The 18297-nt window shown below is 43.6% G+C and overlaps 1 protein-coding gene across 2 annotated transcripts in view; it reads left to right on the top strand.

Annotated features, from left to right (window-relative positions):
* nfatc3a (nuclear factor of activated T cells 3a) overlaps positions 1-18297 on the top strand; it is a 54377-nt gene that overhangs the window by 29733 nt on the left and 6347 nt on the right. For both annotated transcript variants that reach the window (XM_086107287.1, XM_086107288.1), the window contains exons 4-9: positions 2954-3153; positions 3547-3719; positions 4412-4552; positions 7298-7353; positions 8207-8333; positions 10070-11158. In XM_086107287.1, coding sequence (XP_085963413.1) covers positions 2954-3153; positions 3547-3719; positions 4412-4552; positions 7298-7353; positions 8207-8333; positions 10070-11158 — 1786 coding nt within the window. The remainder of the gene's footprint in view (positions 1-2953; positions 3154-3546; positions 3720-4411; positions 4553-7297; positions 7354-8206; positions 8334-10069; positions 11159-18297) is intronic.

Here is an 18297-nt window from a genome sequence, read left to right as displayed (position 1 = left end):
ATGGTTTGCACTGCGTTCATGCGCAAGCACTAACCACCTGGGCAAAACAAGTGTGACCGTGTGGTTTTCTGAATATAAAAATCGTGTCATTTACACTCATGGACCATTCAGCCGTGGCTGCATAATGACCCGTTAGCTTGTTACTAGCATGATTTATGCTTTCATGTGGCGGTTAAGATCTGCCTAGTGTGGTTGCCAAAGATGAGCCTGTAACTGGTTATTATGGTGGCCACATGCTGCTCCTTAGTATAACTTCCTTCCCAATACATTTCAAGTGCCAGATACTGTGTATTACAACAGGGACTTGGATTCTAGTCACGGTTTACTGCACCAGAATTTACCTTCTGTGGTGTCTGTTAGACTGGTTTCGGGAATAGTCGAATTGACTGTAAGCTCTTCCTTAATTAAACTCAGCACACACATGAATGTGTACCAGTAGTCAGTCATGTTTATCCCATCCTGCTTCCATTGCGGAGCACAAAGAAAATATTTTGTACAGTACACACAATCCGTATATATCAACCTCTTGGGTCTTTGCTTCACAACGAGGCCGAAGGCATGGAACTTTGAAGTTCAAATCAAAACAATTTTAGCAAATGAATTGATTTAAGTGGTGCCAAAAACAAAGCTCAACAGAGGTTTTCTGCTGTATTTCCTGTTGAGCAGCACTATGTGGGCTTAACGCAAATCTATTTGAACTCTGAAAATGTCATCGCTTTTGGATAATGATAACATCACGCTGTGATTTGCATTCTATTTTCTTGTGGTTGTTTGTGTCTTTTATAAGCAATGATTATTTGAGAGATTCCCTTATAAATAGCATGTGAATTTTGAGAGAGTGAATTCTATGTATAAGACTCAAGGGAGCACATTGTGTCATTTCTCAAAATTTCATCGAAATACTGGATGCCTGCTCGGGCAGGGATGGGCAACTGGTAACTAGCAGCCCGCGTGCGGCCCCGCGGCCACACTCTGAGGGGTCCCTTGATTAATAAAATAATTTGGCTCACTTCTTCTACTTATCTCCTATTCGTCTTTCATAGATTAATTGTCTCCTCCTAGAAGAGAATGAGGAAGAAAATAAAATGTTACAGTAAAATGTTGATTGTGCAGAAGAGCACTGCCGTGCCCAAAGCTAAAGGCACAGCAGCAGGGTATGCTAATTTTAGCATATATGTTTATTTTTGTCATGTCTGGTTTTAGCAGTGAGTGACCAGAAGTAGTTCATGCGAACCCGTATGGTTTAGGCTAGTAGCTCCCCTTACCAATAGAAAAGTATCATATGTAGCTAGTAGCGGAGTAGCTAAATTGCAGTGGAAATGGTGCATAGTCTCATATTTTGATTTTGATAAGTAATGAATCCCCTTTTGATTGATTAAGCATGTTTCATTCACATAGGTCAGTGTCGTTCAAGGTATGGTCGTGATTATTCACACAAGCCTTTTCACTCCAGTTGGTTTTGGAACAGCATGTGATGAATCTCACTAGCTCTCCCTCCAGTTACCACAATATTGGACAGAGCGTTGACGCGGTGGTGTGTGACGCGAAGCTTAGAAGAAGATGGGGTCAGTAACCAGCTGCAGCTCGCTTGAGGCTTGGCAGTTCCCAGGGTGCAAACAGCACTGAAAGACCTTGTTCTCCTCTGCGAGCCTCTAAGAGCTGCCCTCCATCTAAGCCGGGGATAGGCGGGGGGTGGGCCATGAGGGCAGCACAGTGCGTGCAAATGTGAGCGGGGGTGCCATCCTGCCGTCACCGAGTCTGCCAAGCACAACATTACAACAGTAGTGGGATTGTGCAGCTTCTGGGTTTCAGAATAAGGTCCTGCTCTTATTTCCATCTTGCCCTCAACTCTACCAGACACGCAACACTTTCCGCCATCAAATATCTCACCTGTCTTGAGTGGAAACCGGGGTGGCAACTCTCATGACAAATGAAGAAAGCAGCTGCTTGCCGGGTGTGCGAGGCCAACACGGTTGGCAGGGTTAAACATTTGATTTGAAAAGGACAACATTACTCCTGGCAATTTTCTCTCCTTGTCAAACTGACTTGAACCATGAATGAGCTTTGCATAGTCACCTTTAGAGGAAAGTGCATCAGTCTTCTTTTTGGGTAACAATAGCTTATACCCGAGCTGGTACCCTGAAAGGTACTCCTTGTAGGCTTGACACTAAAATTCCACTTCTAAAAAAGCAAAAAATATTTACTACTGGTACCCTGAAAGGTACTCCTGATAGACTTGACACTAAAAGTCCACTTCTGAAGAAGCTACAAATATTTAGCCTTGGGTCCAACGTGAGCGTCATGAGTGGGAGCTCGCACCTTGAAGACAGCATTGTCCTCGTTTTATATTTCTATTTTTAACTGTTCATTCATTATGGCTACTATCTATCTAGCAAGTTGTGGAAATCTTTGAATATCAGTCCCATCAAGTAGCATACCATTTCGGTCATTGTGTGCTGGCTAGGTAATATGCAAATAAATATGCATATGTTCTTCTTGATTTTTTGTAATCAAAAAAGTCAGATGGATGTGTTAAAGATTCGCTCGGCCTTGGTGGAGGTCTAGTTAACGGTATACAGTACATTCTCTTGTTTTTATGGTAGAGAGAAACATGGATTGCACTGTATTTATTTCTTTTCTCAATGCCACATCCTGCTTTGCCAAAGTAGCCCCAGGTGAACTTCTGCGGAATTACTGGGTTTGTGGCATTACTGTCTCCTGCGCCAGGTTTGGAACAGGAAAAAATATCGAGGCCTATTAAGTCAATCATCAGTTAGACTCATAGAATGTCAAAATGTCAAATGAATCTCCAGTGCCTTTGCCAGAACTGTAACAACCTTCAACTGACATTGGAAATCCCTCCCAAACAAAAGTCAGACAGCTGAATGCTTCTTTGTTCACACCTTACAGCTGTACTCACATGTGCTTGATTCCGTTTTCTGTCATGTTTCAGCTGGTTGGCTACAGCGAGAAGCCTGTCAACCTGCAGATGTTCATCGGAACAGCAGATGACCGTTACTTGAGGCCGCATGCTTTTTACCAAGTGCACCGCATCACCGGGAAAACTGTGGCCACGGCCAGCCAGGAGATTGTGATCACCAGCACCAAAGTTCTGGAAATTCCTCTCCTGCCTGAAAACAACATGTCCGCCTGGTACATGTCACACATATTTCCAGGTTGCATTTTCCATTTACGAGCTTCCCACAGTGAGGACGGTCCGGCCGTGTTTACGGCTTTTATGGCTTAGCCCAATGTGAACTTTTATGTATTTTTAATTTAAATCAACATAAGGTGGTGAACACCAAAGGAGTAGAGAAGTAAACTTCATGTGACTATTTAAGATCCTGCATCATGATTATATTTGCGGAAGGCCCTGCTTCAGTTGTTTACATTGGATTTAAGTGGAAAGGATGTGGTCTGGACTTTCCCATTTGTTTTACATTTTACATTTAAAAAGGTTCTTCCAAAACCCTGCTGTGCATGTATTTGCTTTTCTCTAGATTTTACAATTTACAAGCCAACTACCTTCCCTTCTTATTCCCACAGTATCGACTGTGCAGGCATCCTGAAACTACGGAACTCAGACATTGAACTGCGGAAGGGGGAGACGGACATAGGAAGGAAGAACACACGGGTACGCGTAGTGTTCAGGGTTCACATCCCTCAGCCGAATGGGAAGGTTCTGTCGCTACAGGCGGCCTCTATTCCTGTAGAATGCTGTAAGTCACAAACACATACAAGCACACTATAAATGCCGTTTTTCTCCCTAACAATAAGTGAAATCCACCTTTTCACCAAGCAACACATTTTTGTTCAGTTCTACACTGAGCAGAAAAAAAAGGAGAATCAATAATTAATGCAGTGTCACAGTGTCCCAAGCTCTTGGACACAAGACAAATGATGTACCGTTCTATCAGTGGCCATCATGGAGCTAGAGCTCGGGGAAGAACTTATACCCCCTCGCAGGTTTTGCAGTGGTCATAGAATAAGATGGACCCACACCTTTCTTTTGGCTGTTGCTCGGCTCATCGTCACCTCCTTATTTTAATCAAAGCCAGGACTTCCCGTCATAGAACTATCACGAGTACATGTCGCCGAGCTGGAGCTTCGTTTACATCCATACAAGCGGGAAAAGGCACAAGGTTCTTTTCCTATTCTGTCGCTTAGCAACCACTGACAATTATGGGCAAGATTGAACTGTAACACTTTCATCTGTGCGCCGTCTGCGGTGTGTAAATTTCTTAAAGCTTACCGTTTCAAATCATACTGCGGGGAACCGAACTGAACTGTACCGCTTGGTGAAAATGTTAATATACTCCTGAAATAAATGCCATATTTTACCCTGTCTATGTGACAAAAGATGACTTAGCAAACTTTCTTTTCTCTGTAACGTCTGCTGCGTAACCCCCAGCCCAGCGTTCGGCTCAAGAGCTGCCACAAGTTGACAAATCCAGTCTGACCAGCTGTCTGGTCTGTGGGGGAGAGGAAATGGCCATCACTGGGAGCAACTTCTTTCCAGAGTCCAAAGTTATCTTTTTGGAGAAGGGCCCTGGTAAGACCTTTGTTGGTGTTTTTCGTGTGTGTTTTGTGTGTGTTTTGTTTGGGGTGGTATTTGAGGAAAACAGCCTAAAATAAGGTTTTAGAAGTACAAATATGACATGCTGCATCACTGAATTTATTTCAGAGCTCTTGATAGATGCAATAAGTTCTCTTGACATTACTTATTCTTCGCAATCAAAACAACTAATAGCCATTGCCATACATTGAAAATGAAAATGCAAAGCATTCGCTTAGCCAGTCGCCGCCTGCCGCAACTACGATTGTTCTGCTGTGTTCAAATCAAGTCGACACACGGCAGAAAGTTAAGTCGTGTGAGTGAGAGACCCTCGCAAAGATCTTTGAGGGAAATAAGGCACGGAGGAATGTCCTCAGCTCTTTGAGGGCTATGCATAAGCATAGAGATGCGGCGTGGTTAAACGGTCAAGTCCAAAAACAGAAAGAAAGGATCCTCAGAGAGGAGATATAAAGCTGGGCTCCATGTATGAAGAAATTGGACTGTAGAAGAAGGGTAAAAAGACAATGAACCAACAGGGAATGGAAGATGACGATGATGATGATGATGATGATGATTGGTGGGATGCCTCCAAGTGGCGCGAGGGGGGAACGCCGGGGCTCTTGGGCCCCAGTTGCGGCTAAATGCCCACCAGCCGGCGGGGGAGAAGGTGGGGCCTCACCGGAAGGTGAGGCGCCCAGGGCTCACCCCGCTGGAACGGAGGGAAGTGGGAGTAGCCGCCCCACAACCCTCCTTAAACAAAAATCAGGCGAGGGCCCTTCCGGGGCCCGCACTGAGTGTGAACCTCGCGGGGCACCAGCGAGAGTCGTACCGGGTGTGGGACCCGGGAGGGGGGGCAAGTCCCTGACGGGGGCCGATTGCCCAGGAAGGAAGGATGATGATTGGGGTTTGTCTAAACGATCCCCTCATCTCGACTAATCTGTCCGCTTTAGTGCAAAAGGCACTGATTGGAGTAATTGTCGTAGTGGAAGAAATAAGAAAGAATGGAAGGCAGTGACTGATATTTTTCCATTTTCCTGAACTGAAAAACAACAGTAGTTGTGTGATTATAGGATGGCACCATAAATGGCCTCAGTCTGACAGTGATCCCTAACCTCCAGGCACACGTGATCCAACTAGAAAACCAAATAGAAATCACGTGTAGCTTTCTAATCAAGACTGATCATTTGAGACCAAATCCACACTAAGACTTTGGGAAGTCAAGACCAAGTGCAAACCAAGACATTGTGGAGTTGAGAAGAGTCCAGACCGTGGCTTTGTGGAGCTCAGACCATGTCCAGGCCAAGACTTTGAAAAGTTGAAACCACATCCAGACAAAGACTTTTAGGGGTCAAGACAAAATCCAGGCCAAGAGTTTGAGAGTCAAGTCCCCAAGCAAGACTTTATGGAGCTTATAGCAAGTCCAGACAAAGACTGGGGGGTTTGTCACAATAGAATGGCATTCCTACATTTAAAACTAAAGAAGCCTTTTCGATAACGAGATGAAACATTTTCAACAAAAGTCCAGTTGACTTAATTCAACTGTTGCAGGCTAGCAATATATTTTTATTTGTTATTGGACAGCAATATTATCTAGTGCATAAAATTGTCTTTGTATTTATGAACGGACATCTTTAGTGTTTATTTAGAATAGAATAGTAGAAAAGCCACTCTTCATCAGGCATTCACGCTAAGATTAAATAAAATATATCAATTTTACAAGGATGAAAGTGTATACAAACGAGACGAAGCAGTGATTGCGCTCCACCTGAACAGTGACACACGCATACGAATTCGTTTCTCACCATTTTGTTCCCCTCGAGTAAAATGTTGTTGTTGTTTTTTAATTCGGCATATAAATTGCACTTTCTTTCTCTCCCCCTGACTCTGGTGTCTGCCCGATCCGAGTCATTGTCTTAGCGTGGTATGAGCTTCTTGTTGGTGCTTGTTGTCTGACGTAGCATGTGGGGCCCTTGCTCCAGCCTGTTGAATGTCAACAAGACGTGGTGCAATAATGCGCTGCTGTCAGCTGCCAAGACTTTCAAGGACATTTCTTCATCAGGAAAGGAAATGTACCTCTCAATGGATACTGCATTACCCCACGAAGGCTTTGGTTGTTAGATTAGATTACGGCTACAGAAGGTTAGATTTAAATCTACAGGGAAGTGAAAAGCCGAAAATGTTCCTGAGATTAGACAGTGCGCTCAAGCTACACAAAGACTCACCCTCGCTACAGACGCAGATGTCTTTGGTTGGAATTATGAGGGAACTTTGGTTTTGCGGGGACGCTATGCAGGTAGAGACTGTGGTAACATCATTAAAACACAAACTTCAAATAATACAGCTCAGAGCAACATTCTGTGCTAACGTAGCAAGTCAAATAAACGTTTAGTCAATGGCTTCAGTGTCTTCCAACCACAGGGTCCTGTCAGTGTTCCCTACGATGTCTGGCTAAATAATTAGATCCAACATTGGAAAACGGCAAAGGATGTTTTTCAGCAGTTAAAATAAATACAGTGATTCCACTGTGCTCTTTAGAATGTCAGCCAGGCAAGACAAATAGGAGGTTTATTTGGACATTTGATTGTGATTAAGTCACCGCTACTAAGATTTTCTCCACGTGGCCTCTGGGCCTCGAAAAGGAGGACACAAAGCTCGTCAGTAACAAATCCTGTGGTTCCTTAGCCACATTCATCAGTGCAGACGGTAAAAGTTATTCCCCTCTTTTCTCTACTCTCTTGTTAGATGCGCGGCCACAGTGGGAAGTGGAGGCCAAAATCATCCGGGAGAAAACTCAAGGCGTGAGTGGTCTGTTAGATACCTCAATAGAGTGGAACCTCCAGAGTGGAGAACAACCTGGTTGACCTTTGATTTGCTTGCATTTCCGTATAAAATTTCCCATTTAAAAGTTTTTTTTTTATTATATTAATTTGTCAAAAATGTCATTATCAGAAAACCTTTAACTGTTTAAGGTATCAGTACAAACTATCTCACACACAAAAGCAGACCTTTTAAATGGAAAATATAAATGTGGGGAGGTAATAAATGTCATGCAAAGTAAATAGTAAATGTAAAACAATGATCAAACGCTACCATTTGATCACCAGTGATAAGCATTGCCAGCTAATCAGGCTCCAGCTAGCGGCTAGTGCGAGAAGCTAATGTTGCAGGCTTCATTTTTACTCAGCACTACTTGTCAAATAATACCCACCTATGGACTACATGCGCAATACCAGTCCAATCAAAGACAAAACCAAAAGTCCTTTGTTTCCACAATACCGTCTGAAAGTCTGATTAACTGCTCGTGAATGGTAACAAATAAGAAAAGTAGAAACCTCCTAACTAACCAAAGTGAAACAGAAGCAAAATTCATGCACACATGACTACTACTAATGGTCATTTTAAACTATCATGTCACTGAAACACCTAAAGCCAAAACCCATGATTGACTGGCACTGAGTCTAAAATGGATGGATGATAAAATTCAAAGCACACATTCAGGTAGTCCTCTGATTCTGGCTGAAATTAGTTCAAGTGAGGTGAACAAATTTGCTATCGGATATCAAGTGACGGTTCCGCTGTACAGCTCTTTTTTTTTTTGTCAAGTGTAGAAGGTGCGTTTAAATAATGAGCACTGTTTTGCTTTTCACACAGTCATGTATTGTAGTGGAAGTCCCTCCTTACCACAGTAAGACTGTGAGCTCCGCTGTGCAAGTGCAGTTTTATGTCTGCAATGGAAAACGGAAAAGGAGCCAATCCCAGCGTTTCACTTACCTTTCAGGTGAGGTTAAGTTTTTTTTTCTTAACTGTTGTTGTCATTGTTATTACTGGACGACCATTTTATTGTTCTATGATCTGTAAATGTTGCTTTTCTATGGGCTTAATCGATTAATTACAGTCATGATGGATTCCTTTTGTTTGTTGCTTCCTGCTTCCTCCCACAATAGTAATAAAGCACATTAAAATGACAGTACACTGTATCACTAACCCATTTTGTCAGTCTAAAGAACCTGACTGTGATGCAGTGGAGTAACCCAATGTCACAAACACCTGCTTGCTGTTGGTTTTGTAAAACCTTCATTAACTCACAAGCCCATTTTGGTCTGAAGTCTTTTTCTTTTTTCTGTTCAATGTAGTGGGCCGAGATTTCTGAGTGTGTGATGCCATAATTTGAATGTCTCCTGGTTTGCGTGTGTGTGTGTGTGTGTGTGCGTGTCTGTCTGTATATGCCCCTCCACCCACCTGCCCTCTCTATTTGCAAGCACGCCCACTCAGGCGGTTCCTGTTCCTGTTCCCTTTTGACAGGCTGCGGCAGCCAATGACGGCAGAGCAGGAGTAAACCCTGCACTGTTTGTTCGCACAAGCAGGTTCGGTGACACCATCAGAGGCACCGCAGACACCACCTGCTTTATTGTGTTTATGTGCTTGTGTGTGAGTGTGTGGGTTGGAGGTGGTGGTCTAATAAGTCATGTTTCCTGTCTTGTTGTGGACTGGGTGGTAACGATCGCTGTAGCAGACACCACATACTGAAGAATTAGCCATGCACAACTGGAAATTAGAATTAATAAATTCTCTTTATCCTGCTATTACTGATCTACTCTGTTTTACTAAATCACACTGCAAATAAAGTAATTTACCATCCATCCAGCCATAATCCGAGCCCCTTATTCTCACGGGAGTCAAGGGCATGCTATTTCGGCCATCTAAAATGCTACTTAATTCCCATAAAACTACAACTGCAAAAAAAATATTATTTGTGCCCCAGAGAACCTGGAGAAAGCTGATGCAAGCACAGTGGAGGTTATGCATACGCAGCACAGAACGAAAGAAGCTGCTGCCTCAATTTGAACCCCCAAATTGAGAGCTGTGAAATGTGCCGCATGTCGTCGGGTCCTCGGATCAAATCCAAGTTGTTTGACTGGCAAACGATTATAGTTCAGAGGGTCCGCTGAAAATAATTTCTTTGTATACATCTATCATCTCATATTTCTGTGGATTCATTGGGAAAGCTTGTTTAGCCCTTTTTTTTTTAAACCCCTCGTCCCTTCATCCCAGAGGGGTGATGGGGTGAGTCGAGGGCGTGAGATCAATGAACTCGTTTGTTCTGTTGCTCTGATCCGTGCTGGGGGGCATTCAGGCATTCAGCTTGTCACACAGCATTTCATGTGATGGCGTCCAGACTGACCGGCAGCATATGCTCGTCCTCTGATTCTGAGCTGAAGGAAAATAAATACTTTTTTTAAAAAAGAATCACAATTAGGTACCGTTGGTAAACCCGAGAGCTGAAATAACTGTCCTGTTTATTGTATAAATGTAAAATCGGAGAATATTTTTTCGATCAATCAGGGTTTGAATTGCACTCCTTTGTCCCCGCCCCCCTGCATTTTAATTCCTCATTTTATGACTTCTATTGGTCCACCTTAGCACAGACACTTTGGAGAAATAAAACCAGAAAATGTGTTTGCCACCTATGTACATTTCTGTGAAATGTATTTTATTTTCTTTCCTTCTCTTCAGTGATGGTGAAAGAGGAACACCGGGATGAGCTGGACCACCCCGCTGTATCTGCCATGTCCATGCCCCTGACACATGCTGCCAGTCTGGTGCGCCCTCAGCTGCCTTCCCCTGATCAGGGCCACCCATCGGATAACCTTCTGTCCACCTCCCCGCACGGTCTGGCCTCGGGCTCGGGACCCGTCCTGCTGTCCCTGCAGGCTCCCTGCCCTTCCATAGGCTCCCCATCCTTCCAGCACCTGCCTCACCTCCAGGGTCGCAGTTTGCACCACGCTCCCGTCGACTGCCACATGACGTTCCATCCGAGATCCTCTCCTGTCCCACTTCCTGCCTCCCCGTCGCCCTCGAGGCCCTCGTACCAGCCCATGCAGCGCAACCAGAGTCACGCTCACAGCCTGTCCTTCAACGGCCAGTCAAGCCTTTCTCCTCAGAGCTATGACAGGATGCCTTTCCAGCAAAGCCCCAGTGCTTCGTCACACCCGCTGGGCATGGGGATGGTGTATTCCTCCTCCCCCTGCTCGTCCCCGTCAACGCCCGTGTCGTCAGGCCCCATCGCGGGGTCCCCGCAAAGCCACCAACCCCTTCTCGCCCCGTCGTCCCCACACCTCCACACGATGGGAGGCTACCACTGCTCCCCGAATCCCACTCAGGTGCCCTCACCTACTGGCCCCCCACTCATGGGGCCCCACTCTCAGCTTCAGAGGGCCATGGGCTACCACCCAGTGAGTCAACGCTCAGCCTCCTGCCCTACACCGTCCACTGCCCCTCCTCCGCATATGATCCCGTCAGCCCATTCCGGGCCTTCCTCCCCTCAGCTCCACTCTCTGCCCTACCAGTCTCCTACTTCCTCTTCATCAGGTAACAGTCCCTTGGGCCCCTTGCAGCATCCGCATTCAGGACAGCCTTCTCCTCAGGCGGCTAGCCCGGTCATGGCCGGCTTGTCCCCGACTGCTGCGGGGCCTTTGGTGCACCCACTAAGCCCCCAGGGGCCATTCACGTCGGAAGTCGAGAGGCTGAACATCAAAGAAGAGCCGGATGATAGGGAGCCTACCTTCCGCTCGATAGGCCTACAAGACATCACACTGGATGATGGTAAGTTATGAAAATGATATTGATCATACCTTACTAAAGTGGAATCTATATATTTGAATGGGCCTAACTACTAGTTATTGCAAAAGGGAGAAATATGATGAGCACCTAACAACCAGAAATGGCTTACTCATAGCAGTAGCCTCGTAGTCAGCTTGGATATACACCATCTTAAGCACTGTAGAAATTTGAACGTGTTGGACTTTCACCACTTCAGTCCATCGGTACATTTGTCTTCAATATCTGTACGTCCTGCCATTCAGATTTGAGGAGCACGCACATGCAGTTCAGCTGCTTTTCAGGTGAATCTCTGAAGGACAGTCAAGGCCGTTCAAAACAAGTGCTTGCAGAGATTACTTGCAAGCATCCATATTTAAAACCAAGACACTGCTTTGGGATTCAGTTACATCATGTGACAAATCCATACCCCATGATGTAAACCAATACTCGTCAGCATCAGTTTATTTTCTGTGAGCTAAATCCTTGGTGTTTGATTACAGTGATAGTGTCTCATCTGTCAGTGTTGCCACAGTCCGAGGCAGGACTTTGTATTTGGCTACGTAAGACACACGGGGCTGATAACCAAAGCATCAGATTAATGCTCCAATTCTGTTCGATGTATGGCGGCCATTAGGAGACTAATTACCTCACCAGGCAAGATGTTGTTGCAGCATTTAGCTTGACTTCATCTTCCTGCGTGTACACAGAAATAATCGGTACTCAAGACAGAAAAAAATACCTGGAGCGTTTTTGTTTAACCGAGGTACACTAATTACTCGAGGACTTGTTTCAGCCCTATTTACCTTGATAGCAATATTGCATAATAATTGCAAAGTCACAGATTGTGTGGGTTGCCGTGGTTATTATATTCTGTGTGCAAGTGCATGTTTTCACAAGTCTAAATGGGATGCACAAGAGAACATGTTGACTTCACAATGAGCAGTGAAGTCAGTACAAAGCATGAGGCCGCTGGCTTTTCCCCCCCTAGATTTCTTTTATCTGAAGTACACGTCTCCAAACAGCCTCTTATCTGCCACTCAGGAACTTGGCTAGTTCGCCATATTCAAATCAGGGTCGTAACGGAGGGGGATGGGGGGGGGGGGGTTAATAAATAGCCAGGCAAGGCCGGGTTGGGAGGTGTTACATTGTGTGCTCGCACGGGTCAGCCTAATTAACACAGGCCACTTGTCAATAAGTCATGTGTGAAAATCCAGTGAGGTTCATCGGGAGCTGCATTTATGCAACCACACACACCACTGCCAAGTAGGCTGAGTACACGGTTTTAAAAAAAAATCTCACATTTTAATTCGAACGTGCGCATCATAGCTTGTTTTATTTTTGTGTTGTTGTTGTTGTTGTTTCTGACACACTCAATTATTTTCTGGGGAGGGTAAAAGTACATTCGCAGGCTGTGCTCTTTTCCGAAAAAGTTTGCGAGTGACACGGTTCAGCCGGGAATGTGAGCTCCCCCTTTGAGCCTGTGGCTAAAAATAGCTTTGTGTGCCAGCCCGGCTCTGCAGGCCATGTTTTGAAGTAGCAACGTGGAGCCTGGCCCCGGTCTGTATTTTTAAGAGGTCACTGCCTACTCACTAAGTAAGACCGTATTCACTCTGTGCCTCTGACAGACACAGCATTAGTAAGTGTATCCATTAGCATGATGTACAGTATGTCTTGCGAGGCTTTCTGCTGATGAGTCACGACGAAAGGTGCATTTACCTGGCAACAACCGTGTCCAAACCGGTGGGGGTTTTTTCTTATTGAATATACTGTATTATGCATGCCTGGCCAGTATTTGGCGATGTCACTTACGAAGAAAATCTACACACACACACATGCATAGCAAATGCTTGTCGGTAGCAGTCTCTTGAAATAAATAAATAAAATTGTACCAAAATAAATGAAAACAAACAGTTTCGAAGTTTAAATGCAAATGTGCATACCACTAGAGGGCGTTACAATAGATGCGACATCAACCACTGGAACAAATAAATATAGGCTTGTACTCAAATAGGCGTCTCGCTGGAGGCCCTCACAGTTTTTATGATCATAGTTTATGGACTCATCATTGCATCAGACATTTAGGAGTTAAATTCTGTGCCCATTTCGCCATCGTTGCTAACAAAAAGTGCAGCACCGACCGAGGCAGATGAATTTTAATTGCACGTTGTAAAGGAGTTCCGAGTGCAGTTTTAAAAGGGTTGTCATTGTACGTGATGTGGAGAAGTACCATTCTAGTAGATTCTGACAAGTGGTCGCCTCACAATATTGCAGGCATCCATGTTCCAGGAAGTTTTTCAAGAAACAAATCAAACAATTGCTTTTTTAGGTTCCAAATTGCACTACCTTTATGTTTTCAGGTTAAATGGACAGATATGCCCAAAAGTATTGGTGATGCCACATCTTGAGTTGGTCAACTTAGATTTCGTATTTGTTCAATGGGTATATTTTAGTCAAAAATTACACGTTGAGTTGCAAAAGTAAATCAAGGCAATAGTGGATCCAAAAGCGAATGGGAGACTGTCAGAGGTGAAAGGGAGTATTTAAATAGAGTGAGACAGAGAGTCTGATAATCCAGCTCAGGACACAATGGTGGCTCATAAACAAGAAAGTGAAGCTCCGGCTTAGGGTAGGAGAACTTAGCCTTCTAAAAAATAAATCATTTTTTAATAAAAGGATTTATTTTTTAGAAGGCTTTCTTCATATTTTAAAAATACGAATGCGAATAGCCTGAACGATTCAATTGAACAGTCATTTACAGTGAACAGATTACCCATTACTGAAAGAAAGTCTATCTGGCATTATTTATCCACATTGATGACATTTTTGAACAATAATGAATAAACCGCTCCTCTGTAGAAGCCGTAGTAATAATATCACAGAAGAGCCAAAGTGGAATGAGTACAAACATGGAGTGTGTGTAGAAAAACTGCCCTCGTTAGCTAGCAGATGGCCCCTGTGACGTGTACAGGCTGTGTGTGTGTGTGTGTGTGTGTGTGTGTGTGTGTGTGCGTGTGTGACAGACACAGGAAGAGATGATTCAGTGTCTTTGTGGTTTTGATGATAAGAGAAATATTATTTTTAATGTGTGAATGTTCAAAACTCCTGCTTCCATGCAGTCGTATTGAGCACAAAAGATGGAGTTGTGTTGGGACAATCAACCAATGAATTCATTGATGATCCAAACCCGTGTGTGTGCGTGTGTGTGTGCCACACAAAGCCACAGACACACAGGAGGTAAAGGGACAGACTGAAAGACAGATGGGCGGACAACTTTAGCATCCAATCACACAGCGGGGCCGCACGGCCGAGACACTGAATCTGGAACGTTGTCGGCATCAGACCTCCAAAATGACACGCGGTTCCTCTTTTTCCCATACTACCCGCTTCATTCGGCGCACATAATGAAGTGCAGTGAGGCTGGAATGATGCCAGGTGTACAATTGGTGAACCCACAAGTAGATTAAGACCTCCTGTCAACATGAGTTCTGCAGTTTTTGTCGGCAAAATGAGAGTGGTAGTTGTATGCATGCGTGGAGTGCCATTGTGTGCGGGTGTGTGTCCTACTCAGTTGCACAGCTGCCTCCCAACCGCAGGTGAGCCTAAATAACAGCAGCAGGGTTCTCCCTGAACCTGACAGTTGTGGCACAAATGTCGCCATTGCAAGTGAACCGTATAGATTCAACAACCTGTGCCTCTGACATCAACATTCATATCCAGTCAACCCCTCTTTATCGTGGTGAAAATTTGTGATACAGAAATACCGCGTGCAAATAATTTGACCCCTCCCACATGCTTGAATCACATTTCAACATTTTAAAACATAAGCCTATTAAAACACAGCTCTTAAAGTAGTCCTCGGTGCACTGCTTCTCAAACCGTTTTTGCCACGACCACCTAAAAATGTATTTAGCACTCAAGGACCAACAAATATTTCAGAAAAAGATTGTATTTTTTTAAAAGAAAAATTAGCGCGCTATTATTGTACTAAAATAAATTACATTAATAATATGAATGTGCTTCAATTCAATCAATACATGTATTCAGCTCTTCAATAAGCTGCAATAATACTCGCCTTTTTTCACCGAGGATAACAAATATCTACCGGTGATCAATTATATGATCTCTCTTTATGTGTTACTCCACTGTTGGTGTTGAAATATCTGTTGCTTGAAGGGTTATGACACCACGGCACCAATGCAGTTGTTGTCATTTTGCGTTATTTGGTAGCATTAAGCAAGTGGAAAATTATCAGACGTTATGCGGTTGCTCTAACTACACGATGTGTAATTCTCTGTGTAATATTTAGTTTGGCATTGGCTAGGCACATGCAGTAATAATGTAATTAGGATATAATAACATGGGTGATTATGAGTGTAAATTGTTGTTTGTCTATGTGTGCCCTGCGACTGGCTGGCAACCAGCTCAGAGTGTCCCCCGCCTATTGCCCAAAGACAGCTGGGATAGGCTCCAGCACACCCGCGGACCCTCGTGAGAATAAAACGGTTCAGATAATGGATGAATGAATAATAACGTGGCAGTTCTATATAACAGACTTTTTAGCACTACTGTATAACCCTGCTGCCACTTCTGCGTGTGTTTGTCTGCGCGCGTGCGTGTAACTCTTTCATTCCCTAATAGATTCGTCCGGCATACCTCCTGATTGTCTGGCATTGAAAGAACCTTGGAAACGGGGGAAAAAAAAGTTTCCATCAAATTAAAGCCAATAACAAACATTTGCTCGTCTGTTCCCCTGTGAAGTGGAAATGGATGACATGTGTCATCTTTCCTGACCGTGAAGGTTGCACAGAAGTGAATGCTTGGCAGAGGTTGGGAAAATGGTGCCAGTGCTTCCTTCCCTTTCCAGACAGAAGGATGGAAAGGCCTCAGTGAGCACGCACATACTAAATTCAAACCATGCTTGTGTTGTTTTTTTCCAAAGCTAAATATATTGTTGCGACTGTCGTTGCTGTTCAGCAGACTTCAAGCCGTCAAGTGACAGCAAGACGATTTGACTCCAATAAGAGCTAGAGAAATTCATACAATGAACGCGTGTGAGAGTCACATAAATGTGATGCTGTGAACGTGGGAAGAATTGCGTTGGGGGTTTTTTTTGTTTGCCTTTGTCTTGGAAAGATGACGTATAGGTTAAAAAAAAAACATTAAGCAGAAGTTATAATTAGCCGCCAGAAGGCAGTTGTCACACACTGTTACTTGAATATGTTGTACAATAGGTACTGAAAGGCTTAAGGACATTGTTGATCATAATTACAGTTGTTGGGTACTGTTTCCTGGCTAAGTAGAAAAGCACAAACGACAAAGTTATTCAGTAAATTTAAAGCGACAAACTTTCAAAACATGCTGCAATGAATTAGCTGAAGTAGTTTGTGTGTGTGTGTGTGTGCACACCAAAAAATTGACAAACCTGACAAAAATCTGCCAAAAAAAACCATGCACAAAATCTAGCAAAAACATTTTTTGAGCCAATAAAGCAGAGGAATGGGCAAAGGTTTGTGATAGACGATGGCACGTCAAAATCGGATTACAACGCAACTGGAGGAACGGAACTCCTTTGGGGGGGGGGACAATCATGGAAGAGGAAAGATATGAAAATTTGAGAAGAATAGGATGAAAACCAGGACAATAACAAACTAGGAAAAAAAGTCACAAAAATATGAAAGATATAGCAAATTTGGGGGGAAAAATCATACAAATCTGATGAAAACATAAAAGAAAGGTTGTAAAAATCTCAATAAAGATGACAAACTGCTGACAAAAAAAAGTGAAGCAAAAATTTTTAAAAACTGCCGTAAAGTCTTCCAGTAGTATTAGCAAATAAAATGGATGCTATTTTTGCGCCAGTCCTGAATGACTGATTGTGACTACTGTCGGTAAGCATCATGTGCAGAAAGTAAAACCTATCGATGATTCACGATGAACGATTTTAAGAAAGCCACTTTGCAGAAAGAAATGAAGCTAACAAGTAATGCTGTCCTTTTTTTTTTTTCCAAAGAGTGTGACGTTGCTGGCTTTCGACTTGACGTCCGATGTTTGCAAAAGATGTAATTTTAAAGCATTGCCAAGTGGAAACTCCTCAGATACCCCCTTCTTTTTTTGTTCTTTTTCTTTTTCTTTTTTTTGCGGGCAAATTAAGCCTCTTCCGTGAAAAGCTTTTCCACTGTAGCTCTTCATTTCCTAAAACCACTGTGCCAATCCCAAGTTTTTCATGCCAAAAACCTTTTTGAATGTTTTACACAGTGTGTCTGGAGTATATTACAAGGGCCACCGGGATCAAACACCCATCACTTCACTGTTTTTTTAATCAAAGTTTAGGAGGTTCAGGGCCACCCAGGCTTTAATTTCAGACAAAATAAGGAGAAAGAATCTTTTACCTCCATACATCAATCTAACATATTCATAGCAATCGAAGGAAATACCATGCTTTCTCAAGATGAAACCCAAGGGCAGCAAATATAAAGAGAAAAGCAGAGGCCCCAAGATTGAACTCTGTGGAACCCCATAAAACAGGGAAACAAAGCGGTAACTACCAAAGCTTAGGTCTGTCTGCCAGATGAGATCTCAACCAATTCATACCAGTTCAGTGTGAAAGGGGTATAAAGTCTTCCTGAGCTTTGCCCGAGCAACTGTCATTGAACTGTAGGTGTGTGTTAGCCTCATAGTAATTTTGAAGTAGGGAGCCCCCCTTCTGCAAGTCATCTCCAGAGGGTCTCCCTCTTGCTGAGGGGGAAGCGTCTCTGTGTGCATTGTACCAGTAAATGTGAGAGAGTGGGGCAGCAGTTAAACGAAACTGACTTCAGTCTCCACTCAAATCTTTCTTTCACTTGTGGCTTTTTGGTCTTTAATTCAAGACAGTTAAATGTTGCAAAGTTACCTTTGCTGCACACTCACTGGAGAGTCATAGGTCAGAACGGACTTCTCATGACATTTCTTATCAAGGACACTAGCACTTGCACTGGAAGTCCAATGAGGGGCGTCGTAACAACCACACTTTTCTCTATGGACAGTTTCAAAACAATAAATTCAAGTCAGCGATGGTTTTTCAGGACTTTTTTGTCAACAAGGGGGAAAATTTAAATAACTTATTTAAGCAAAGCTATCTGCCAACACAGCATTCTAATTGAAAA

This window comes from Hippocampus guttulatus, chromosome 3 (assembly GCF_054856545.1).
Source record: "Hippocampus guttulatus isolate MCC_2025c chromosome 3, RoL_Hgut_1.0, whole genome shotgun sequence".
Classification (NCBI taxonomy): Eukaryota; Metazoa; Chordata; class Actinopteri; order Syngnathiformes; family Syngnathidae; genus Hippocampus; species Hippocampus guttulatus.
The sequence above is the reverse complement of the archived record's forward strand: the minus strand, read 5'-3'. Positions and strand labels throughout refer to the sequence as shown.